Source organism: Panthera onca, chromosome F2, assembly GCF_046562875.1.
Source record: "Panthera onca isolate mPanOnc1 chromosome F2, mPanOnc1 haplotype 2, whole genome shotgun sequence".
Taxonomy (NCBI): domain Eukaryota; kingdom Metazoa; phylum Chordata; class Mammalia; order Carnivora; family Felidae; genus Panthera; species Panthera onca.
Genome location: NC_138356.1, coordinates 29,584,664 through 29,611,144, shown reverse-complemented (window position 1 = coordinate 29,611,144; position 26,481 = coordinate 29,584,664). Strand labels below are relative to the sequence as shown.

Sequence of the window (26,481 nt, the reverse complement as noted above, 5' to 3'; positions counted from 1 at the left end):
CTGTCCCCTCTCCAAGTGCACAGGACACTTAACTGTGCTCAGCCTTTTTCTGTTCCTTTTGTGAAGGAGCCTTGCCCTTGCTTTTGCACTACCCAGCCCAGAGCTCTCTTAGGCAGCATCAGTGCTCGCTTCCCGTCCCCCTTAGCCGGAAGCTCTCTCCTCAGCCCAGGGGTCTCCCCTTCCCCAGCGGTGCCTAGATAGAGCCTCCTCAAATCCATACCGCTCCTTCCTGCACTTGTCACATCTGTAGGTTAATGTTTATTTGCTGTGTGTTTGATTAAGGACTGGTTTTTCAAGACTAGAGCTCAGGAAGGCGCAGACTCTGCCTGATTTTCCTTCAGACCGTGTTTCCAGTTGCTAGAAGAGCCCCTAGCACATGGCTAGTACCCAAGACTGAGGATTGAAGGCAGAAACTCTTACACATAAAATCCAAACCGCCTTCCAGACTTTGGCTATTTGAGAACAGCCCTCAAGAGCCATGATGTCATGGGCTGTGTGGTTGCCAAGGTCCTGTGAAGCTCCAGTGAGGGACCAGCAGCTGGCCCTCCATGAGCCAGTTGCCACGTCTTACAGAGTAATTCCTAAGAACTTACAACAGTTCTGTTCATCATGAAAGATAATAACACGCCCTCCCCCCCCAAAGGAACAACTGCTAGTGCTGGTGCCTCATAAGAAGAGCAAGTGAAGTAACCTAACACTGTCCTCTTTCAGGGGGGAGGTATGCTACGGGCATATTCGTGAATTTGACGGTCGATAATAGCCAACATCTATGGAACTCTGACAGTGGCTGAGACTGTGTCCTGGTGCTCGTGTGTGTTTTCTCACTGAATCTTCTCAACAGATCTCTTTTTGTCCTCCGTTTACAGATGAAGAAACAGAGATTCAGAGATGTCAAGTGATTTACCAAAGGTCACATAGCTAGTAATGGCACAAAGTAGACTTGAAGCCACGTGATCTAATTCCAGAGCCTGCACTCTTGACCATTACCGTTATCACCTCTCCCAGAGAGGTCCAGGATATATCCTTACCAGATATCAAGGGATTCCTGTCCCCATAGACTAAATACCTCTTTTCATAGAGTAGTTGTCCCTTAGTCTGACACTTTGAGTTTGAGTCAAGATTTAACTATAAATAGCTAAATAGCCTTCCTTTAGCTCCTTCCCTTTCCAAACATTTTCAATTGTGATTCATTTCTAAAATACAGATTGGTCATCTCCCAGGTTGATGAATGTTCAGTGGCTTCTCTCTGCTTAAAAGAATACGACAAACCACTTAGCCTGGCACAAGGCCCCATGATCTGGCCCAGGGGTGTCCTCTCTCATCACCCACTACATCCTTCAAATAGGACTCTAAGCAGACGGCAAGCCAAAGACTTGCCTGCTTTCCTGCCTGAAATGGGATCCTGTCATCTTGAAATCCTATTCATCCACCCAAGCCAAGTCAACGTGAGGAACAAATCCTGTATATGATGACAACAAGTATTACTATTGTCAAAATAATTCTAAATTTTACTACGTTCCATAATGTTCAACAAAGTCTGAGAGGAAGGATTAATTGAAAAAGACCTCAGCCTTTTGCAAACATGGGGTGGATAAGGTTTTCAACAGTAGGTTCAAATTCAGTTTCAAATCAGGAAAGAATATTTCACATCACCTCTGGTGGGTTTCTTTCTCCCTCGACAACTGTAAACCTACCAGAAGGCCTTTCTGGCAATTTTCTCAAAGTGTAACAAACTCTACTTTGTATATCATCTCTTCCTGTTTAATTATAAGGATTTGAATTTGCAGCCCAAATTAATCAGTAATTAGATAGTACTGAACCAAAAGAAATTAAACAAAGATAAAAACAAAAACACAACTCAGCACAAGACCACATCATCTGGTAACATTTCATGCAGCTGAGAAAATACTCCCAGAGAGATACAGGTTAATTGAATCAGTAACAACGTATTCCTTAGATTTTTTTTTTTTATTATTGTTGTCAGTGGCCTCCAATGCCAGTGGGAAAGTCAGAGGAAATACAAACACAAAAACGCTCTAATCGTTCTAATGTTTATTACTCTTTTCACTCTTGGTCAGAAATCCGTTTATGACACTCAATAATTGTTTTGAAATGTAGTCGTAGACGTCGGCAGTGCAAAACAAGTGCGTATTTTATAATGATACATTCCCTGTTGATCTTCATATTTAAAAAATAGATCGGCTTTTGAGTTAATTATCAGTCAGACCTCTAAAACAAAATGTTCGCCTTAGATGTGAAAAAAAAAAAAATCCAAAAAGATACAAAGCAGATTGAGGAAGGAAAAATAAAGGTCCCTGAAACAAAGATGTAAGTGGGGGGAAAGGCCTGACTGTATAGCAAGCCCCAGAGGGCAACGGGACTTCTCCCTCTAGTCATGCCATTTCTCTGTGCCAAGCTCATACTGCTTATCCTGGTTCTCAAGCCTTTTGTTACAAGAGAAAGAGAAGGCGGACGGTTGGAAAGAGAAGTCAGCCTCTCCAGTAATCCAGTCTTGAAAGACACGACAGCAGCCTGCTCCTGTGTGCCCCCCACTGGCATGGAGTGATCCTGACAGTTGGGCTCTGGGGAGGGCAGACCAGCAGGGGAACCCCAAGGTCTAGACAGCAGGTTGTAGAGCAAACCTTTCTCCTTCAAGGCCTCCAATTACTCCCTCCCCCTGTGACTACATAGGGAGATAGAGTCAACAACACACTCAAATTTATCTTAAGGCACTTTGAGTTCTTTCTCTGGTGCTGTTTCAGGAAGCTTTGTTTCTGTAAGATATTGGCATCACCTTTCCTCCCAAGTATGAGGCTCGTGTAAATTATGGATGTTGTAAAATCTTTTAATTGTGTGCCAAATGAATGAGCATTTTTTCCCCGTAAGTGTATGAAATTGTCTTGAAAACTCCTGCAAAGTGAATTTCACTGTGTACTTTCAAGCTTGCTTTCTAGAAGCATTGAATTGCCATTCTCTGTTAAAAAAAAAAAAAAAAAAACACCTAATTTGTCTTTTGATAGAACAATTTGCCAAGAAAGAGGGGAAGGTGCTTTGAGAAGAACTATAGAAGGAAATTTGAAAGATTCTCATCTTTTGGCACCTAGGATGGAAAGACTAAGCTTTGTTTAGTAATTCAGTGTCATCGTGGACATTGGAGAGCCGAACTGTAATGATTTTTATGACGTCGTGGTGAAATTAATTAAGCAGCCCCTAACTTTGGGGATACTTTGATTTTTCTCCAATTTATGAATCTCTTTTCCCAGTGTATTGTGAAGTGATGCTATAAAGTCTCAATCTCTAAGAGTTCATTGCTTTTACAAATTATACGGCACCCCTTGAATGAAAGCCGTATTTGCCAACGTGACATTCATTTGTCAGTATGGTTTATTAATCCTCTGTTGTACTTCTTCAACTGTTCCCTAATTTGAAAATGGAAAATGTTCATCTCTCAGGAGGTGGCACAATTTATCTGATGTCAATGTATTACGTAAGTCTTTGCCTCTTGATATTAACTTCTTTGTTGAAATAAGCTTCAACAAGCTGACTCCAGTTCACAATGACCATTATCTCAGGAACCTTCACTCGGGGTTCACCGGCCAAAATTAATGAACCAGAGTAACCTCTCCATCTCAATGAATGATTACCAGTGGCTCTTCACTGTAACAGCATGGTAACTACTCCTATGACCTATCCTTCCTCTAGGAGAGTATAGCAAAGCAGAGCACAGGAGTTTAAATACCTCTAATTGCCTTTCTCCTCCACTCTCTCCTACTTCAGTAAATGGCTCTAGTGAATGCTCACACCAAAAGCCTGGGAGCCAGCCTGGATTGCTCCCTTTTGCTCGTTTCCCACACTCGGTGCATGAGCCAGTCCTGCCAGATTACCTGCCACTGTCCCCACCCTAGTCCTAGCCGCTATTTTTCCTCTTGTTTTGACTCCTAGCAGGTCTCTCCTACTGGCCTCCCTGCTTCTAGTCTGCCTTCCCTAAAGTCCATTCTCCATATAGTAGCTCAGGTAGTTACTTTTAATCATATTGTGTCACTAGGCCTGCTTAATGCCTTCCACTTAGAATAAAATTGAAGTCGCTCCCATGGCCACAGGACTCCACATGACCAGCTTTGCAACCCTCTCCCCTTCTCACCCAAAGTAGGTGGTTCTTCAAATATCTGGCGCTCATTCCTGCCACTTCGCCTTTACACAGCTGTCCCTTCTGCTAGGAGGGCATGTCCCTACCTCCTTAGGACTGACCCCTCCCCCTTCACACTTCACCTCAGATGTCATCTCCTCAGAGAAACCTTTCCTGACCACCCTGAGTGCAACCGCCCTCAGTCACTGTCACGCCAACCTGTTTATACCCTTCGTAGCACTTGTTACTATCAGAAATTATTCTTCCCTTTTTTCTGTTTACTGATAATTGTGTTTCTCCCCACCGGCCTTGTCTATTGTTCACTGTGTGTCACCTGTGCCTAGAACAAGGTCTAACCTGTAGTTATAGGTCTAACCTACACTCTCAATAAAACACTTGTCAGATAAATATCCAATGAATGAATCCTTCTCTTCCTCATCCTATAGGATTTTGACTGGATCACTTAACCTCTGGACCTCAACTTCCTGATCTATACAATAAAGCTAACAACCCTTTGGGTTTTCACGGGGATAAGTTAAAGGAGCAAATACGTGTAGTAGCATGTGATACATGGTACTTGTGGGGTACGTGGCCCATTGTAGGCAGAGTAAGCACAGATAACAGTGTCCCCCCCCCCCACCCTGTTTGACAGGAAATCTTCAGAGGAACTGGACATGGACAAGGTGACAGCAGCAATGGTACTAACCAGCTTGTCCACCAGCCCTTTGGTTCGAAGCCCTCCTGTGCGGCCAAATGGTAAGCCTGGGGTCTGGGGCACAGGGAAGGGCCCCCTGACACCAAGAACAGAGCCTCTCTTTGAGGGCTCCCATTCCTATCAAACACAATAAACAAGTAACTGCCACCCATTAGCAGAAAGCAGGGGGAAGTATGTGTAGAAGAAAGGGAGACCTCACAGCTATCAGCCTCCTCATCTCCCCAGAGACCTCACAGCATCTCATCCCTCCATCCATCCATCCATTCAGCTCACATTTACTGAGCTCCATCACCTGTCCAGAACATATCTTTCAGTGCCTGTGTTCCTTTTTTCCTAGATAAATGGAGATTGGTCCAATGAAGTTATTTTCACCAGCATTATTTCTGTTCAATTGGACAGGCAGTTGGATCAAAGAACTCTGAATATTAAATATTTTGAAAAAGTATTGTCCCAATAGAATAATATCTATTAATCAAATAAAAGTATGTAGTCCATTCACTTATTCAATATATATTTATTAGGTACCATGCTAGATGGTTTGAATACATCATTGAAAACAGTGTTCATAATCATTCGTATTGTACAGTTCCTTTGGGGAAAAAAAAAAAAACTATCATATTAATGGCTAGCATTTATTAAGCACTTACTGTATGCCAAGTACTAAGCTTGCTTTTTATCATGTAATTCTCACAACTCTATGAGATGTTATTATCACTGTTTTACAGATGAGTAAACTGAGGCACATGTGGATTAACTGACGTTTAAACAGCAGAGCTGGCTGAAATTCTATTCCATATCTTTCTAATTCCAGATCTGCTTAGTCGTGATATAATATTGACACATATAATTCAGTGTGATAAATTAGGAGGGAAATGAAGTGGGAAAGCTTGACCCAAGATCTGTCAAGAGGAGCTATGTGTTCCTGCCTAGGAGTTTGGACATTAATCTGAGGCTGTAGGATAGCTATGATGTGGGCACTGGAAAGTTATGATTGGGTTTACAGGCAAAACCAAAAAACAGAACTATGTGAGCGTCCTGGGCCTTGGTGGTCACAGTAGGGATGAATAGGACATAAATGAGAAATGTGAAGAAGGTAAAGTCGACAGGACTGAGTGATGGACAGAGAGGATGAAGGAGAGGGAACAGCGAGGGTGACTTCCCGGCAGTCGGTGTGCTTCCAGAAGAGGCCCACTCCCCAAGATAGAACAGAGTAGAGAAATAGATCTATGGGCAAATGTTTGAACACGACGTGGGGTTTCTGAAGATGATGCTAAGTCTGGTTTGAGACATGTTTAGTAGTCAGAACCTGAGGATTTTTCAAGGGTCCATGTCTGGTGGAGATTTGGGTGCAACCTAGGACAGAGGCCTGGGCTTTCCGTGTGGAACTGGGAAGCCATACGAAGAGATGAGATCACCTCGAGGGAGTTGTGTAAAAAGAGTGTAAAGAGAGGATGGCTAAGGGGGATGGTAAAGCCCTTCATCAAGTCAGGGACCAGCAGAGGGAAAAGAGCCTGAGGGGAGCCTGACGGGTTACCACAGAAGTAAGGGAGAACCAGGAGAGTGTGCATGCAAGCCAAGGGAAAAGCGTGTTTCAGGGAGAGACTCTGATGGTGCAAAAGGTCAACCATGAGAAGGACTAAATTTTGCATCAAGTAGAAGGTCACAGGTGGTTTTGGCAAGATTATTCACAGCGGACAACCCCTGGGCGGAAGGCAGACTGAACTTCAGTTCAAACTTCAGTTCACTGAAATGTCAGCCACTGAGACCACTGGATGAAACTTTGCAGCAAGAGAAAACCTTCTCTTAAAAGCCAGTCTAGTCAATTATGGGATTGAGCTATGGTTCACACATAATTTGGTTTTAAGCAAGAGGTGTTAAAATAAGTATGTTGAACGTCCGGTGAGTCCTGACCACAACTCACTCCAATCCACCTGGGGTATAAGGTGCTCTTGAAATGAGCCTAACCGTTCCTATTAAATGACCTGATCGGGGCATGTTGGAAAATAGGTATCCTGACTTCCCTTTCTCAGCTTGGCAACGCCACTAAAGAAAGATTACAGTGAAAGCAAAACCGAAGGCACCCCCAAAAGCAATCATAGGAGAAAGGAATTGCAGAATTTCATGGAATCCTCAGAGGAGAAAAAGTATATTTTTAATGTATTCATCATTTTTACCATTTTGGTATTTTTACCAAATACCATTTATTGCATTCTTTTTTAATTGAGAACATCTTTAATGTTCCTTTGTATTAAAAGGTTAGAATCAAAATAAAGTGTTCACTTCTTCAATGAAAACTTTTGTTAGCATAGTTATAAAGAAAGTAATTCAGTGTTCATTATGATTTAAAAAATAACTACCCAACTAATAATCCCAAATTGTCTATTATCTCTCATTTAGTCTACAACAGGAAGCAAATTCTTTAAAAAAGGAGAGCAGTTTATGATAATGAAGGAATTACCAAATTTTTTAGAAATAAAAAAACTGTCGTGATCCTTTTCTGTTTCTGGGAAGAATCATTTTGTCAGGATGTGGATCTGCAAAGAGAGTAAGAGTCCAGCAGTATATGTCTGCATTTTGGGCAAATACTTATTTAAGAAGACAGGATCCTCTTAAAAAACAAACAAAAAAGGAAAACTCTGAATTGGTTCTGATTTTTTTCTGAAAAATCTATTTCTATATTCTATATCACATTATCCTTCTGTTTAAATAGTGTTTCTAAAGGTCATTCACAAGTAAACAGATTAACTTTTGGCACTGACACGAAGCAAGGTAACCACACTATAATCATAGTTGATTCTCAAAATAAATTCAGTTCCTCACAGTGAGCATGATTACACATCTAGCACCATGAACGTATTTTGTTTTGTAAGTGCCTACTGCAGTGTATTTATAAGCTTCATAAGCCTGCCAAGCAAGTGTCTCACACCAGGTTCTATTACTAAGGCCTTACATTAGGCTCCTCTTGAAGTCGTGTTGTCCTGAATGGAGGTTTCTTATTTTCTACAGGCAACTTGGGTCCCGTCAGTACATCAGTCTCTGTGTAGACTGCAGAGGTGAGATGCTAATCTGGTTTTGTTGAGGCCGGCGAGGTCTGAGCCCGCATAAATGACCACTGGATTCTGTTAGAGCCTTGTTTTAATGATATGGGTAACTTACATCTGGCATTTCAACTTCAAACTCCAGTCTCGGAAGTGAACTTTTTATTTGACCTGGCTGAGGAAGACACTAGAAATCTAGAATTATGTGAAAGTGGTTAATAAATTTTTCCATGAATGTTAGTCTACTGTTTACCTTCATTACTAATTACACAGACGTTAGCAGCATATTTTAATGAGGCATTTTGAGATTCTTCCCCCCATGTACTTAGACTATAGTTTTAATATATTCAGAATGCATATAAATATGAAGCAGAAATTATCCTTTAAAAAGAAGGTAGAATTTATGCAAGTGCTAATTAAGATTGGGTATCTCCAAAGGTAAAGCAAATCTTCAGTGATTAAAAGAGCCCCCCCCTGCCCCCTGCCCAAAGACATCCTAACTGGGCAAAGATCTCTCTACATTAGCAGACATTTCATAATGTTTCCCCACGAGTGGAAAGGTAAAATTCAACACCAGTCTTACCAGTAATCATTACCAATAAATTCTCCTCTGATCTCCATTTTGCTGGAGACAAAGGAGGCTGCTCACAGCACAGGGCCCACATGCATGAAGGAGAAAGACCCATGGGTAGACCAGGGTTTGGGCCTCATGCCCACAGGGTTACACAGTAGTCATGTGACAAGTCACTTAACATCCTGGTGCCTCAGGATCCCCATCTGTACAGTAGGCATAACAGTCCTTACTCTGAGAGACAGATGTTGTGAGAATGCATGCGATTGTGTGAATGAGTTCTGTGAAATGTAAAACATTCACCAAATGTAAGGCACTATCATTTGTTATAATAAGCAGCTGTTAAAATAAGGTAGATGGCTTTAGGTAACTATACAGAAATTATTCTCTTAGGTTCTTAAACCTTAGACTAACTTTTTCTATACATGTAATCCAAGGACCACAGACCTATGAGAAATTCCTTTTAAAAAGTTAAAATAGGGGATGGGGGTGGGGGGAGACCAGTGCCAATGATTTCTTTCTTAGAAATGTAGTCAATAAATACATACAGGGCTCCCCAAACTTAGTGAACAAGAACATCTTATTTTTTCTCATTTTCATATAATTTCCACTGTCATCCTGAGAAGCTAGTGTTGAACAAAACAACACACGTCAGAAAACTGTTAGAAAAACCTGTTATGTGATTAAAATAGCGAAATGTTTATCAACTATAATACGATGCGATTTTTTTTTTTTTTTTTTTGAGATTCTGAGTAAATGTTACATACGCAGCCGTTGCAAAGTATGGAGTGGGCTGCAAGCGCTTTCAAGAGCATAGAATCAAGGTTCCCCCTCCCCCCCCCCCCCCCGTGCTCCCCAACCCCCCCCCCCCCCCCACGCTCCGCCCGGAACACAGCCAGCTTGCGCTGACAGCACTGACACTGTGTTTGTGTGCACGGACAGAAGGCCTCAGCGGATCCTGGAAGGAGGGAGGAGGCGTGCCTTCCAGCAGCAGCAGCAGCGGCTACTGGAGCTGGAGCGCCCCCAGCGACCAGTCCAACCCGTCCACGCCGTCGCCGCCGCTGTCGGCCGACAGCTTCAAGCCCTTCCGCAGCCCCGCGCCGCAGCCGCAACCGCAGCCCGACGACGGCATCGACGAGGCGGAGGCCAGCAACCTGCTCTTCGACGAGCCCATTCCCAGGAAAAGAAAGGTGGGTGTCGGCCACGCCGTTTTCGGGTTTTGGTTGCAGGAACGGCCGCCTTCGAAGGGCCAGTGTGAGCCTGGCGTGGCTGTTCTGCATTCCTGCTGCCCACGTCCCTTGTGAGCCACAGAAACAGCTCGTGCTCCCCTCTGACGTTCTCTGACGTTTCAAAATAAATTAAGGATCACGATTAAAAACAAAAATGATCACCTCATTGATACGTTTCTTCCAAGTACACGTGTCCCCGGCCCCATCCTGTGGACGTTTCAACGTAAATTAAGGGTCAGGATTAAAAACAAAAATAATCAAATCACTGACATGTTCTTTCTAAGTACACATGCCCTCTCCCCGCCCCCCACCCCATCCTGTGGTGTAAGAATTAACAACAGGCTTCAGATGGCACTTCAGGCTTGGTTTGGTGATTCACTCTTCGTGGGACTTATTTGTGTGTGTGTGTGTATATAAAGTAAAGTTAATACTCTATTTTCTCTTTTCTGCTTCTGTAAGCCCTGAAGGGTTGTTGGGAAGACTATTTTGCGTCTAATTTTTATAAAACTGGGTTGAAACTTAAGTGCAAACTGACATATAAACCTATGTACATACCTACATGCTAAAAATGATATAGTTGCCAAATTAAAAGTGAAAAAGGAGACCTAATTAATTGACTATACTTTCATTTAATCCTCACAGCAGTCCTGCTGGTAAGTATTCTATTCCCATTTTGATACGAGAAGGTTAAGGAGCGATAGGTTATGCATCAACTCACTGCTGTCATGCACGTTAGAAAGGGCTAGACCTGCCATTCAAACACAGGTTCTGCCTGGACCTAAAGCTCAGATTCTTTTCATTTTCTTCACATACATTGAAATTATTATGTTTACTCACAATTTTTGAAAAGCATTGCTATTTCATAGAATAGAGCAATGCTACTGCTACATCTAGAAAACACTTTAACGTTATTTTTTAAATCGCCGTATAAATGTGAAACTGTTACTTGATATGTTGGTATTTTAATTTGTCATGGTAGCTTCCTTATTAATGACTATTCACAAACAAAAATCCAAAGCAAAGCCCCGAGTACTACAATGCAACCTGTTTTTTTTCCCCCAATTCATTCCAAAGAGCAAAACAAAGAGATGGCATCGGTCCAACTGTCCCTCCCTGCTTCTCTCTCAGCATCATTCAGCATGTGTAACAGTAGAGGTTGTACATGCTCTCTCTCTCCCCAGAGAACAGGGCATTCATGTGGTCTCCTGTCCTTCCCAGGGGCAGTGGCATGGAGAGTTGCTGTTTTACATACAAGTCCCCTAGGTGGAGGGGGAAGGCTGGAGTGGCTCCAGCATCCTGTGGGGCCCCAGGGACTGAGTCTTCACTCGACTAGTCAGGGAGACAGGCTGGCACTTGTATCGGGGGAACCTGCGGGCAAGTTGGACCCAAAGCCTGCAGTTCTGTGCTTCAGGCTGCACAGACTTTCTCTCTGGGGTCACCTGCGTATGTAGTTGTGGCTCCCATCAAGCAGGTCTTGGCATTGTGGCAAGGACTCCCGGCCCGGGGAACCCCCGCCTTATAAGGTGCGCTGCTGAAAGCCTGCCCCAGCCTTTCGTCTCTAATGGAGCCACACCAGCCAAATTCACACTCTTGCATTACGCTAAGTTGCACTGGCCACATTTGTACTTAAGGTCTGTCAGCTTCGACTAAATTAGGGGATAGTCAAGTCACCAAAGGAAAAGAGCAAAAAAGCTTCATTACAAAGTGGCTTCATTTGAAGACCCACTCTGCAGTATACGGGGTAGTTGGAAAAAACACATGAATAAAAGCCATATTCTTCCTTCTTTCTTTCTGACTTTTCCAGCTAATCAGAGCCTGGATTTGCCCAGAGGAGTACCCCCTGCTGGCTGAAGCTCACCATCACTAACTTTTAAATCAGGGATCTTACATAGACGTTGCCTGTTTATAACTTAAAGTTACTTTGAATAGTGTAATGAGAATGTGGGATGGTTGCTGCTTATTTTTGTATTTGTTAAGTGAACCAGCACAACGTCCTGAGATTGAGACGCAGCCACTTCCGTTAAGATTGGATGCTGGGTGGGTGGACACTGATGTGTAAAGAGGCAATAATGACTTGGGGTGAAAAATGCTGTGCTCATAATGTGGTAGAAACACGGTAACTGTGATGCGGTTGTTTTAGAGCTTTTAAAATCCTTTAAAGATTTCTAAGAGTTAATTTGCGTAATCCATTAGACACTATGTTCTAGTTGGTGAGATGCATCATATCCATTTAAGACCATGGGCAGTTGTGATGGTCATATGTCTTGTGGGGATTGAGAACCTTCTAGATCAGTATTTTCCACACTGCAGGTTTCAATCCACTAGTGGGTTATGAGTCAATTTAATGAGCTGTGAATAGCACTTCTTTAATGAATAGGACAGAATAGGATGCATTGTACTCAATCAGGGTAAGTGTGGTTTCTTGATGTTTTTGTTTCAATTATGCACTTACCTGGGTAATGTACAAAAATTTACCTCTTACTGTGGTTCATGGTCTAAAAAGTTTGGAGGCTCCTGTTCTATGTTGTAAAGAGATAACATGGTAAGTGGTAAACGAAGGAGCACTGAACAGAAATCAAGATCCACATCCTAAACTCAACTTGGCCACCCTGAGAACTTAAGAAGATCCTGTATCCCTTTTGATTATCAGCTTCTTCACTTATAAACCAGGCAAACAGGTACTATCAAACCTCTCTCAGGATAATCATGAAGATTAAATGTGACCATAAGTAGAAAGGATGTACAAGCCCTAAAACCCCATGTACTGGAATGTAGCATCATTATAACAGACATTTTTAGACCCTATACAAAGGGGGAAGCAACATTCCCTAGATGGGATTATGAAGCAGCGGTCCTGATCTTTCTCCTCCTTATGAAAGCTCTCTCATCTCTTCTACGTCTCCCACACATGGACATCTCACTCTGACCTCTTAAGGTGATTCATGTTCCTCTTACGGAAGGAGGAAGAGAGTATGAAATGTGCTGCCTAGACAAGGCATTATCTTCTACTATCAGCAGTGATGGAGAAACATTTGCTGGTAAAAACTGCATTTGCATATTTAGTTACAATTTACAACATGCTTTTAACATGTTTTTAGCAGTTTAACAACTATGCTATACCTTGGCATAGTCGTATCCCCATTCTGCAGAAGAGGCTCACTAAGGTTATACAAATTGCCCAAGGTCCTGTAGCTTATAACGTGGCAGAGATAAGATCAGCCTAGCTGAAATAGCCAAGATGAAATTTTGGAAGCAAATTCAAGGAATCCACATTTCCCTCTGCCCACAGAGGAGAATAACACGGAAAGAAAATAATCAGATGCAGCTACAGCCAACGTTATTTGGCAGGGTGGGATTGGGATGCAAAGGATCCAGAGAGAAATCCAAGGGCAGAGAACAGAACTCCAGGCTGTCTGCCACAGCCCACTACTTCCTGAATGAAGTACCCATTGCTCTTAAGAGGACCTTTAGCCAAGGTATTGGAAATGGGAGAAACAGAAATGAAAGCCTTCTTTCTCCTGGCTCTGGAGATCAGCCAGCCAACTACCTCAAGCCCAGTGCTAGCAGAATTTTTTCTCTGGGATTTCAGACGAACAGACAGGCAGTTCTTCCATGCTCAGAGAAAAGCCAGGACCCAGACTGCAGGGGACATGCAGTTCCGGTCATGACCACAAGGTGATGCAGTGACCCTAACTACCGACACTCTGGGAGCCTGGGAGAAAACCGTCTCTGCAGTTTACCATCAATCCCAGAAGACCTCTAGAAAATCAAGAAGTGCTGATAACTACTTATGAATATGCTTTTTTCCATATCAGGTCCCTAATTCTGTCAGATTCTAAGTTTGTCCATCCCTGAACAGGATAAGAAAGTCCGGGCTCTGGAATTAGCACCCCAGCTCAATACTTATGTATTGAGCAAGTGGCTTGATTTCTCTAAGCCACAGTTTCCTCGTTTGTAAAATATGGATAATGATAGCACCCCACTGATGAGGTTGTTCTGAGGATTATATGAACATTATTGTTCATAGTGAACATATCGTTCATGCTGGCTGCTAATACTTTGCTTTCCTTTTTACCCATTTGACAACTGACTGAACAGAAATTTGAGAAGCGTGGGTGTGGAGAGAAGGGGGTGCTCACCTCCATTCTCCATCCTGTCCCCACATTGACTATATCAGTATTGCTGCAGCTCAAGACACTGGATCCCTCAGCCACTTCAGCCACCTTGGACTTATTTAGGGTTAATGGGAGAGGCCAGCCTACGTTCAGGTGAGGGGTGAGGACAACGACGACAGGGGCAGAAATCAGGGGCCATACAAGGAAACCTGACTCAGGACTCCACATTTCAGAACATCAGCAGCAACTCGAAGACAATAACTACATTCCAGCCTTCATTATTCTCATTGATTTTACAAGTGTCTTGACCACGAACCATCTTACCCGGGGACTAGGGAGAATCCCAAGTCAGAGAAAAAAGTGCTGAGTGATCATAAGGTGCTCCAGCAATAGTTTTGCGAGTAGTAAACAATGAATTAATCACTTGCTCCACTCTGCATTTTCAGTCTTTCAGAACCAAAAAAGCAGTGAGTCACTTTAAATTGTGAATGACTGCTCTGAAAAGAAAACAAATGCGTAAAGCCCTCACGCATAAGCTGTTCCCAGTCTCTGCGCTGACTTAATTCCTAGCCCACTAATTCTGAGCAGAGAGTGCCTTCTGCAAGAAGAACCGCTGTTCCAGAAATAGACCCATCTGTTAGAACTGCTGGGGAGGGCGGTGCTAAGAAAAGCAGCTCGGGGTCACACCCTACAGATTTCATGGTGATGACACAGCATCGCCAGCCAGATCAGGGGAGCCGATTGGCCACGGAGAGAATCAGGACACAGAAGAGTGAGATCTAGGCACTTTAGTGATAGGACCTCAGAATAATCTACCAAGCAGTACAGAAGATCCGGAGTATTGGACCTCGAAGGACTTCAGAAATCACCCACCACAACCTTTCCAAGTTACAGGACTGCTTGAACACATCCAGATATGTACAAATTCTCCTAAGGATGAGATGCACTTTTATAAGCCACTGATTGAGAAAGCAGATCATGGGTACAGATTTTTGTTAACTCACGAATGCTTTTGTCGTTGTTCTACAAATCATTTGAAATCAACTTTATTTTGGCATAATCGCCACTCAATAAAATGAACCCATTTTAAGTATACAGTGCAGTGAGTTTTGACTAATTTCTCCACCTGGGTGACCCCCGCTGTAATCAGGCCAGTAGTTCAGCACTCCTCATGCCCCTCTGAACTCAGATGCCCCTCACAACACCTGCAAAAACAGACAGCCAGTTAGTGACCTGACTTCTGTCAATATAGGTCCATTTCGCACATTGCAGACTTTCCAGTAGATGGAATCCTACAGTGTGTGCTTTGTAGTGTACAAAAATCCCACGTGTTGGCAACAGGAACTCTCATTCATCTCTGGTGGGAATGTAAAATGGTGCAATCACTTTGTAAAACAGTTTGGCAGTTTCTTATAAATTTAAATAGACGCTTACCATATGACCCGGCAATTCCACTCCTCGATATTTACCTAAGAGATAAGAAAACATATGTCCACAAAAAGACTTGGAGACTTAAGGTTCATAGCAGTTTCATTCATTATCACCCCATGCTGCAAACAACCCGTATGTCCATCAAGAGGTAAATGGATAAGCAAATTGTGGTATATTCATTCAACAGAATACTACACCACAACAAAAGGAAATAAACTACTGATATGTGAAACAGTGGGCAGATCTCAAAAACATTATGCTGAGGTAAAATAGCCTGACACAAAAGAATGCATTCTCTATTATTCCATTAGAAGAAACCTTTTTCTTACTTTTAAGTTTTATTTGTCATCACAGCATCTATAAGCAGTGCCTGTAGATGGGAGATGTTTGATCCACATTTGGTATACATTTGAATTCACCCATCACTTCGCATTAACCTCACACACACAGATTACTTGTTCAGTCTTCCTGTCGAACAAATAAAGAAATAAAGCCCTGAAGCTGAGGTGACGTGTATAAGGCTGCTTTCCCAATAAAGGAAAGAACTGGAACCGCTACCAGTTTCTAGGTAGGTAGTGAATTTTTAAATATGTCTGTTCACTTGCCAGTCTTTTGGAAGCTGTTGAGTGGACCTCTTAGTCCCCAAAGAGCCATTGGAGCCTCTGCCAAGCAGTGTGCGTTCCTCCCACGTGAGGCAGGCTAAGGAGACATGTATAACACAGCAAACTCAGGTATACAGAATAATTGGATGCTCCCCTTCTATCAAGGACCCTGGTCCTCTCTGGGGAGGCTTAGATGTATCAATGTCCACCCCCAACACACACATACACACACATACACCTACATATAACACCTCAATCGCCATATGAAACATACCCAACGATCTTCACACTTTTCTCTCAGAAAAAGCAACTTGGTATTAACCCCAGGCTGCTGTGTGGTAAAGCGGACAGTAAAGTGATGTTCATGTATCTTCTGGAACATAACTTTCATTGAACTTATTATCCCTAGATGTAATGTAATCTATCTATGTAGATTATTATCTACATATATCTACATATATCTACATACATCTACATTATCTACATATATCTACATATATCTATGTAACTTATTATCCCTAGATGTAATGTAAAGTATAATGTAATACTTCAAAACTCAGCCATGTTTCCACTCTTGGACATGAAGGTGACCTTCAGCAGTCATCTTGTCAGTCCTGTGGACCAGTCTGGGTTTCTTCAGGAAAACAGAAGCCATTCCATGTATTCCAGATACGAAAAAATTCAAAAGCAGGGTTGAGCCTTGCCATGGGAAGGGCAAGCAGAGAAAAGATGAGGGAAGCCTTGGCCAGAGATCTCAGCCTGTTGCCCCAAAGCAGCTGGCGTCCGAGACAGTCTGGAAACCGCTGCGAAGGTCACACATCTCCAGGAAGCTGTCTCCAGCCTTCATAGCCTACTGCACCAAAGTTGGGTGATTCTGAAGAGCTTGCCTGGAAGCTGCTGAGGAGCTCACATCGGGCGTGTTTGAGATCCCAGGAGTCTGCCTGTAACCGCTGAGAGCTTCACTCCTGCAGGGTTGTTGGGAGTGTGAAACTAGGCACATGTATGGAAGACCCTAGCACAGTGTGGTTCTCAGCCAAGGGTGGCCTCGTCTCCCTCGGACATCCTCCTCTGTGAACGTCTTTCTGTTAGAGCTGCGAGGGGCAGCTGGGGCAGAAGCACTGAAGGGCAAGTTCAGACTCGGCCCTGCGATTGCCCCAGCAACTTTGCTTGGTTTGGCCTCCTTGGGAGAGCTAGGACCCATGTGGCAACTTGGGTGACGTTTACTTAGCTATTTTTTCCTGTCCTCTCCCTCCCATGGCTTGTTTTTTCTTTTCATGTAACAGTGAGTAGTCTGTTTGTAGACAAAGGATTTGTTTCCATTGGATGTCGTTAGGGGACTTTGAAAAGTACTTACCCACTATTTAAGGGGCCCCATGGTTTGACACAAGAACATCCTTCACCTACGTAGAGAGAAGCCACTTGATTTCATTCAAGTTGAGATATCCTTTTAATATACTGTTATTCTCCCAAATTAGTCAAGCAAGTGTGATAGGGTGACTCCATTTTTAAATAACTTTTAAAAATTAAAAGTAGGATAATTTTTACATTTTCAGATTAATGTAAAAATAAGATCCCCCTCCCCAATATTTCCACCATGGCGTAGTACATTTTTATTTGCAGGACATATCCTCTCCTCAAAAAAGATAATGTTCAGATACTTTTATGAGCTGCTTTTCCCCTGTATCAGTCAAGGTTCGGGCAGAAAACAGGTGCTGTACTCAAGTGGAACAATTGAGAAGAGTTTAATAAAGAAGCTATTGACAAAGGTGTAGACAGGGTTCGGAGACATCAGGAGAAGTTACCCCAAAAGCTAACAACATTACCACCCCTAAGCCTGAAGAGGCAAATAAACAGAGAGGTTTCCAGAACCCAGGGGGTTACCAAAACTCCGAAAATACCAACAGAAGTGTTAGTTTTTGGAGAAGAAATGGAGCCACTGCCCACCTGTGGCCAGGCAGACAGGAAGTTGAGGGAATCCATACCCTCTTGCCTTTCAGTCTCTTCCCTTTGCTTGCCCGCCTTCTGTCAGTCCTTCCATTGGCCAGACTCAACCAGAAACCAGTTGGCCAGGGTACCCGCTGATGAAGGTCAGCCTCCAGGCACTGAGCGGGGTGGAGGGTAGAGGATGGTGTGGGCCTGCACTAGGAGCTTGTTTTTTCACATCAAAGAAGTTTTTCTTACAACTTCATTTTTAAGGCTCCTTAATATTCAGTTATATGGAATTAATTTAACCAGTCATCTGATAATCCCCTCAGCAATCTTGACATTATTTCTGATTTCTCGCTGGTCTAAAAATCAGTGCCATGAGCATCTTTATACACGTCTTTGGAGACATTTCAAATGACTTTCTTAGGATAGAGCCCCTAAAAGTTGATATTGGGTCAAAACGATAGATGTTTTCAAAGCTTCATCTGTATTGCTCTTAAATTTAGAGATAGCAAATATCTGTGCATGGGTAAATTATGAGGGCAGGGTTCTGGCAGGTTGGGATGAAATGGGATAATGAATGAAAGATGTCATTCAAAGGAAATGCCAAAAAGAAGAGGTAGAAGGGAAATCAGGGCTTTCCCTCTGTGAAGGAGTTTGAGGTTGCCCCCTCCCAAAACCCAGTTAAAGGTCTCCCCACTATGTGTAATTATGTTTCTGAGTTTGCGTTTGTAACCACCTTGCAAATCAGCAGGAACTTTCTCTATGCTTCTGGAGTATAATACTGCATAAAGTCCTCCCAATTGCTTATGCTAATGACCCAAATCATTGTAAATTAGACAATCATTTTTCCTGCTGCACATTTTCTGTTTTCTTCTGGTGAACTTAGACCTTCCTTGAGTACCGAGCATTGCAGGGGGTGTAAGTCTGGAAGAAAAAATTACTGTATGGAGTGAAGAGAAAACCATCTATAATTCAGTGTGCACCATGCCTGCCATGGGCCTGTGCTAAGAAGTTAATTTACAGCCAGATAAGATCATCAGGTGGTAATCACAGTGGGAAATCTTCTGGAATTTCACAGAATAATGATCTTTTGGACAAACATTCTTTGAACATAGAGTATTTACTAATAGCTTCCAAAATGCTTAAGTAAATTAAGATGTCTCAAATACGGCTCATTGCCGTGGGCCCCAAAATGCAACTTTCCCGAGATTCAGCACAGCCAATACTAATTAATAAGTTATGCTAGGCACAGGAGTAGAGTGTTGGGCAAGAAGTCATGGCTCCTACTCTCAGAGAGCTTATGTGATAAAAACTGGCCTATCCCCAGCGTTTCTCTTAGAAACCCAGTAAAAGAACAAAGCAAGGAGGAAGCAAAGTTGATCATTTTTCATATGCATTACCTAATTTTTCTGGGCAACTGATTCCTGGGGAGCCCATACCAGAGACCCAAAAAGTGAGAATCTAATTGAGGAGATGATACTCAAAACAATTGTGATTGGTGGTTATCCTAATTCTGAGAAATTTAGAAAGGATATTGGTCATCTTCATTGTAATTTTTGGATTTGATCTCTGTATCAGCTGTTTTCTCCTGACTAAGGAAAGGAATTATACCAATGATATTTATTTTTCTACAATTTGTATTAAGCTTTACTGCTTATCAATTAAAAACAAAAAACAAAAAAAACAAGTGTTTGGGCACCTGGGTGGCTCAGTTGGTTGAACATGCAACTCTTGATTTTGCCTCAGTTCATGATCCCAGGGTCATGGAATTGAGCCCTGTGTTGGGCTCCGCCTTGGGCATGGAGCCTGCTTCCTCTCCTCTCCTTTCCTTTCCTCCCCTCCCCTCCCCTCCCCTCCCCTCCCCTCCCCTCCCCTCTCCTCCCCTCCCCTCCCCTCTCCTCCCCTCCCTTTCCATGCCCCTCCCCTCCCCTTCCCCCCCACCTCTGCCCCTCTCCCCTGTTCATGCTCCCTCTCTCTCTCTAAAAGGAAAAAAAAAGTGTTTGACATATTACTGCAAGGACTGGGAACAGCAATCTTATAAATAATACTTGTTCTGGCACAAAAATACCAGAGTGATAGTCATTTCCTAAAACAATCAGCAATTTGAACCTTTAAAATAATTCCTAATATGCAGAAGGAATTTGGCTCTGTATGTTGCACAATACTATTACATTAATTACGAAAGCCTTTATCTAACTGACCAATTGGTGGAACCATCAAAGGACACTGGGTAAGTTTCCTAACTTTTTGGATTCTTGCTTCCCCCCACGAAAATGAAAATAGTATCACATGCCTTGCCTGGTCCTTTCCCACTCTCTAAAGCAGCCATTTCAGCCTCGTCTGCTCTCACACAGCCTCCCCACTTTGCCCTTAGATTTGACCTCACTTCCTACCTCACTGAAAAATTAGAAGCATTCAGACAGGAATGCTTTTTTTTTTTTTAATCAGCAAACTAACTGAATCTACATCCATCACTTGGTCTTTCTTTTCAGGGCAACCCTACCACTGTGCGAGGGGTTGCTAATGCTGAATCCTCTTTCTTTTTCAGGATCTCACCCTGTAGTTATCCCCCGCATCTCGACTACATTGTCTGTCCCTCCTTCCTTTGCAACTGTGCCCATCAACATAAAAACTCAATTTAGTATGACTCATTTTTACAAGCTCTCCGTTTACTGCTCTCATATCAGCCACCTTTCTTGAAAAGGTGGAACTTACTCTCTTTACTTCTTTATTATTTTTAAATTTATTTTTATTTTAGAGAAAGCACGAGCAGGAGAGGGGGGCAGAGAGAGAATATTAAGCAGGCTCCATGCTCCGTGTGGAACCCAGTGCAGGGCTTGATCCCACAACCCTGGCATCATGACCTGAGCTGAAATCAAGAGTCAGATGCTCAATCAACTGAGCCACTCAGGCACCCCTCTCTCCACTTCTTTAAATCCCACTTATTCTCCAGCCATGGCGGTTGGACTTCATCCCACTACTCTGAGAAACCTGCTCTTGTCTGGGCCACTGACAGCCTCCATGTATCGAATCCACAGGACTCTTCCCAGTCCTTGTTCAACACAGTTGGCCACATCTTCCTTCTTGAACAGTCTTCTGACTGTGCAGTAATACCACACTGTCTTGATTCTCCCTCTCTCTCTCTCTTTCTGCTCCTGCTCTATCTCCAATAAGAAATACCGGATGCTGTAAAGTCCTGGGCCTTCTAATTATCTGTACCTTCATTTTTGCCTAGATGATCTCATCCAGACCTGAGTTTTAAGTGATCCTTTGGCTGCTGACTCCAAATTCAAATTTGTATCTCTCGCCCTGACTTTCCCTAAGTTCCAGGCTCATATGTCCAGTGTCCTACTTGCCACCTTCTCTTGATCTGTAGTAGGTATCTCTAAGTTAACATACTCAAAACAGAACAACAATTTGCCTAGCTACGGAAGTCATCTTTAATACCCTCCCTTTTAGGGGCACCTGGGTCGCTTAGTCGGTTAGGTGTCCGCTCTTGATTTGGGATCAGGTCATGATCTCACAGTTCGTGAGTTCCAGCCCCACATCCATGTCCGTGCACATTGGTGTCGGCGCAGAGCCTGCTTGGGATTCTCTGTCTCCCTCTCTCTCTGTCCCTCCCCTGCTCACGCTCTTTCTCTCTCTCAAAATAAATAAACAAACTTGTAAAAAATAACAATAAAGTCTCCTAAGTATGCATTTGCTTCTCAGCTTCCTTCAGGCCCCTCTTCAGCCCCAGCTCCACCTCTCTGTAGCTTCAGCTCCTCCGTAGCTCAGCCCTGCCCATTCCCACTGCGAGCATCCCCGCACTGCGTGTGGGGCCCCAGTGCCAAGACAGGAGTGGCTGGGTTGCTGCGCCATGAATGCCAGCCCCCTGGGAGGAGCCTCTGGGACACAGCGGGCTCCTGGGTCACAACGCCCACAGGGAGAGCGGGCTTCTCCTGCTGCTGCTCTTCTGCTCTAGCGGACTGCAGCCGTGGGCTGCTGTGATTTGTCCTCTACTTGCCATGCTGGAAGTGGCCAGTCCCCAACACACAGAATCGTCCTCAGTTCTGGAAATTTCCAAGTGTCTTCTCAACTGAGAAACAGAAAAAGTCTTCCGTGAGGGTGGCTGTCTGGATCAGGATACTAATCCCATCAGTAATACCTGAATAAGTCATCTTCTAAACGTGTAAATGATTGCTCACAGAACAGGGCGAACACTGGTGGACCCCACAAGGACTTGACGGCAGAAATCCTGCTGGACTCCTAAACAAGTCTACATCAATTTCATCAGTTCAGGAAAGGTACCGCCACTACTGTGTTTATTGGTAAGGGTAGGCTTCCTGTTGGAACAGCCTATTTCCAAACCTCAGTGGCTTAACACCATAAAGGTTTATTTATTTTGTGTGTCACAGTCCAATCAGCTCAGTGGGAGTGGTGAAGGGAGTGTCTCTGTTCCCCACAGTCCTCTAGGGACCCACGCTCCTTCCTCCTAATGCAGGGGTTCTTAACTTGGAGTCTATAAGTGCCCAGAAGGGTGGGCAGAATTCAGGGGGTCTGGGAACTTGGAGTGGGGGGAAAAGTGTATCTTTATCGTCATTGACCTCTTAACTATAATTCAGCATTTCCTGCAGTTATGACTGATGGCATCCAACCACGGTATTAGTGCCGCCTGTGACTTTACTACCAATAGAAATCATAGATGTTTTCATATCACATGATAATTTTAGGAGACATCATGAAATATCATTTAAGCTTAACACCACTTTGAAATTATGGTAGCTATTAGACTCACCTCAAGATCTTGTTATTTAATATGATACGTAAAGAGCACATACAGTTCCATATCACAAAATGCTTTTCATATTTTGGTAACTGTATTTCACTCTGCTGGCTCTTCTTTGTAATTCTACGTTTTAAGTGTTAAAAAATGCTTTGAGAAGGGGCCAATAGGTTTAATGAGGTTGCCAAAAGGGTTCATAGCAAAGAGAAATTTAAGGACCCCTGATCGAGTGGTTCTGCTGTCCCCCAGGCCTCAGGTGTCCTCTGCATCTAGTCAGCAGCCTGTGCTCGGATGGCACTGGAGGAATATGCAGCACTTCTGCCCATATCCCATTGGTCCTGATTCAGTCACATGACTCCACCTGACTGCAAGGGAGGCTGGGAAATGAGGTCTAGCTGTGTGCCCAGGAGGAAAAGGAAACGGGGCTTGATGAGCACACAGAAGTGACTGTCACCATGGCCATGGGAATAATCAGCAAAGCGGCAGCATCCCGATGACAAGGGCCCTCTCAGGAGAAAACTAATTTCCTGTCAAATTCATTTCAGGAAGCATAATCATAACACCATAACAACTGTCATTGGTTGAATGATTATTCCTGTTGATGTTGTGCTAAATGATTCACTTTCATGACCTCATTTAATCCCATAATAACCCTATGAGACAGGTACTATTATTGTTCCTACTTGATAAAATAAGGAAACTAAGGGCTTGAGAAAGTAAATCCCAAATCAGTGCTCTCAATCACTGTGCTGGACTATTGGGAAAATGCTGAGACCCTTGTACAAGAAGGTGGCATTGTGCCCTAGTGGAAAGGACAGTTCCTCGAGCTGAACTCGCTGGATTCCCAGCTTTGCTAGGAGCTGATTTATTGACTGGGCACAATTTACTGAAGCTCTCTGTGAGTCTATAAAATGCTGGTTATAAGGTTATCCATCTCTTAGTATTAAATGAGATACTCTTTTTAACAGCACTTGGCACAGGGTAAGTGCTCAATTAATGTTAGATACAGTCATTAACACCACTGTGACCACCTTAATGAAACCGAACTAAATATTCAGGGGAGCTTGGTATCTGTCAAGGATGCAGGAAAATGTCTGAAGTCACCAAGATCCTCACCAGCTTTGGGGGCATGGTGGTTCCTAGAATGGTGCGCCGAGTTAGAATAAAGGTGATGGGAAGTTGTTACTTTTCTAATGAAGGGGGGTGGGGAATGTGTTGAGATGAAAGAAAGAAAATACTGATGGGTTAGTTATCATTTTAATGTAACTCTGTCCTGTTTATAGAATTCTATGAAGGTGATGTTCAAATGCCTCTGGAAAAACTGTGGGAAAGTGCTGAGCACCGCAGCAGGTATCCAGAAACACATAAGGACCATTCATCTTGGGTAAGGCAACCCTCCCTTCAGAGCCTGATGTAGTCTCCAGGAGTTCAATCTAAGGCCCCCTGCACTCAGAAATTATATACCACACTCTTCCTTAAAAGTTCTGAACACAGGAATAGAGACTGGGCTTGGTTGGTCTTCCTAATCAGTGTGGAGAGGGCCACTTAGATAATATAGGCCTGTGTGGCACAGTGGAAAGAAAATGTTTTAAACTTGCAAAGCCTCCCTAATTTACTTACTAAGTGATTTTAGGCAAGTCACTTCTCAGAGCCTCAGTTCCCTCTGAAATTGAGGCTAATAGTAATATCAGCCCAACAAGGTCATGGGTAAGGGTCAAAAAATAAAATGTACCTGAGAGTGACTTATAAAGTATAAAACACTAGGTAGGGTAGGTTCATTGGACCCGCTGAAACTGTCAAGTTAAATGTGCATTTTTCCCCAATGGAGAGTATTGGTGACTTTGAGCCTGAGAAGTACATATGTGTGTGTGTGTGTGTGTGTGTGTGTGTGTGTGTGTGTAATACACACACACACACACACACACACACTAAAAAGAGGTTAAGAACCACTGTGTCAATCAGTGCTGTGGTTTCTGTTCTCATGATGCCTGATGACTTGGCTCCATCATTTTCTGTTGCTCAAATAAGCCCTTTATTTGTACAATCTATGCTTTTCCTTGTGTTATGTAAAAACCTTTCTAAGGAAGGAGAACACAAAGTTTCCAGCAGCAGAGATTAGGGGTCACACCAGAGGGACAGTGGACCTTCAGCAGTCTTGTCATTTATTCTCTGGGTCTCCTGCCCAAGGACCTCAGACTTGGAAGGGACCTCGGGAGGCCGTAAGTCATAGTCAGTGTGCACAACACAAATCGAAACACGTGACCAACTCCCCAAGTGCTTGGACAAAGAAGTCCTTTCAACAAGATGAGTGTTGAGAAATAAACACTATAGTCACTTTGCCCAACAAGGGATAAATTTAGGAAATGCAGCATCCATAAAAAAAAGAAAACAAAGTGGGTTCTTAGGTGATTGCGCTGATCTGTGCAGGCGAGTTCCTTCAGTGACTGTGGAGAGGAGCAGGGACCCACCACACTCACGGGTAGCGCTGATGTTCGGGGACACCGCCAAGCCCTTCCAGGGCACAGCGCACAGATCGCCAAGTGCCGTGTGTGTGGCGCAGCGAGGCCGGGCTTCTGCTCCCCTCACCAGAGGGTCCAGCTTCACCCTCCAAGAAATACCACACTGAAACGCTGCAGGGCAGAACGCCCTCATTCCTGTTGCTGAAGTCTCCAGGGAAGGAAATTCTGCAGTGTCTCCCCTCAAACCTCACTGTCAGGACAACTCATAATGTAAATAGCTCAGAGTTATTTAAAGGTTTAGAAAAAAACTTCCCGAAGCTATAATCAGGAGCTAGGGTATTTGTTTTAAAGTCCATCTGCCCAGAAAATTGAATCCAATTCAATTCATGTACCTCACAGAAGCACATGCCATATAGATGTATTTATAGACTGTGAGTGGCATCTCACGATTTTTCTTTGGGTCCCCAGGCTGCTCTCATGGTGGGTAAAGTTAAAAATGCAGCCACTGTATTTGCTTCCCTAGGATTCCCTTTTTACTCCGTGCTCTTAAAATTGCCTTGATGAATTAGAATTCACCACCCCGCCAGCCGCTGCACAGGAATGGGCCTGGGTTGGCAGGACGCTAGGGCCAGTCTGTGTCTGTGAAGCCTGAGTCTAAGCTCTCTCCTGGCCTGGGAGAGGGACATCACCTTTGCCGTAATCCAGGAGCTCAATTATGTGATGCCGGATGATGGAATCGTTTTAATGCAGGTTGGATGGCAGGGAGGGAGGGGAGCATCCCACAGCACCCCCAAAACACATATGCCGTCCCATATTTCTGGGGTGCACACCAAGAGTAGAAGAAGTACAGTGTTTTTCTCTGAAACCTCACTCCACTCTTGCACACCAGGGGCTGATCCTGATTTATCCCCGCGTGGGACACAATTTCCCCCAGGCCCGTGTGTCTATTAGTAGCACTCGGCAGCCAGTAGCAACTTGGCCTGCCCTTTACTGGAAAGGAAGTGGGGACAGGAATAGAACAGGCACACATTCTTGGGCCCACTCTCTGGGGTCTTTAATGGTATGCTTGTCAGAAAGCCAAGGCCTGCCAGACCTGGTGCAGCCCAGAGGCACCTCCCCAGACGCCTCAGCCCGAGAGCTCAGGGGAGATGGGGCAAGGCCGAGAGAAGCCGCTGATCTGACCGAGCGGAGAGGCCAAGGTGAAGGGCAGATTTTTATTCTAGGTTCTGTAGAGGGCTTGCCAGTGGGGGGAAAAGTTGATTCCAAGTCAGTGATCTACTCCTGGTGGATATGTTCAGGAAATTTGGGGATACCTCGTGGAAGGGAGGTAGAGGCCATCCTATAAAACTAGGTTGCTGGGTGTATACCGCTTCCCTAGAACTTGACAAATCGGATAAGTCTTTTCCAAGGTTATGGACAGTTATTTTATTTTACTCAAAACTTTCTGTGGACGAGTACAATTTCTGGTGTCTCAGGGAGAACTTTTTTTTTTTTTTTTTTT

At 43.7% G+C, this 26,481-nt stretch overlaps 1 protein-coding gene across 2 annotated transcripts in view; it reads left to right on the top strand.

The window, feature by feature from the left end:
- The window catches only part of ZNF704 (zinc finger protein 704), a 239,579-nt gene that overhangs the window by 185,513 nt on the left and 27,585 nt on the right, over window positions 1-26,481 (top strand). For both annotated transcript variants that reach the window (XR_013553520.2, XM_060610787.3), the window contains exons 3-5: window positions 4,779-4,882; window positions 9,393-9,640; window positions 23,805-23,905. Coding sequence is in view for 1 of the 2 variants with exons in the window: in XM_060610787.3 (XP_060466770.1) it covers window positions 4,779-4,882; window positions 9,393-9,640; window positions 23,805-23,905 (453 nt within the window). In the remaining variant the exon portion in view is untranslated. The remainder of the gene's footprint in view (window positions 1-4,778; window positions 4,883-9,392; window positions 9,641-23,804; window positions 23,906-26,481) is intronic.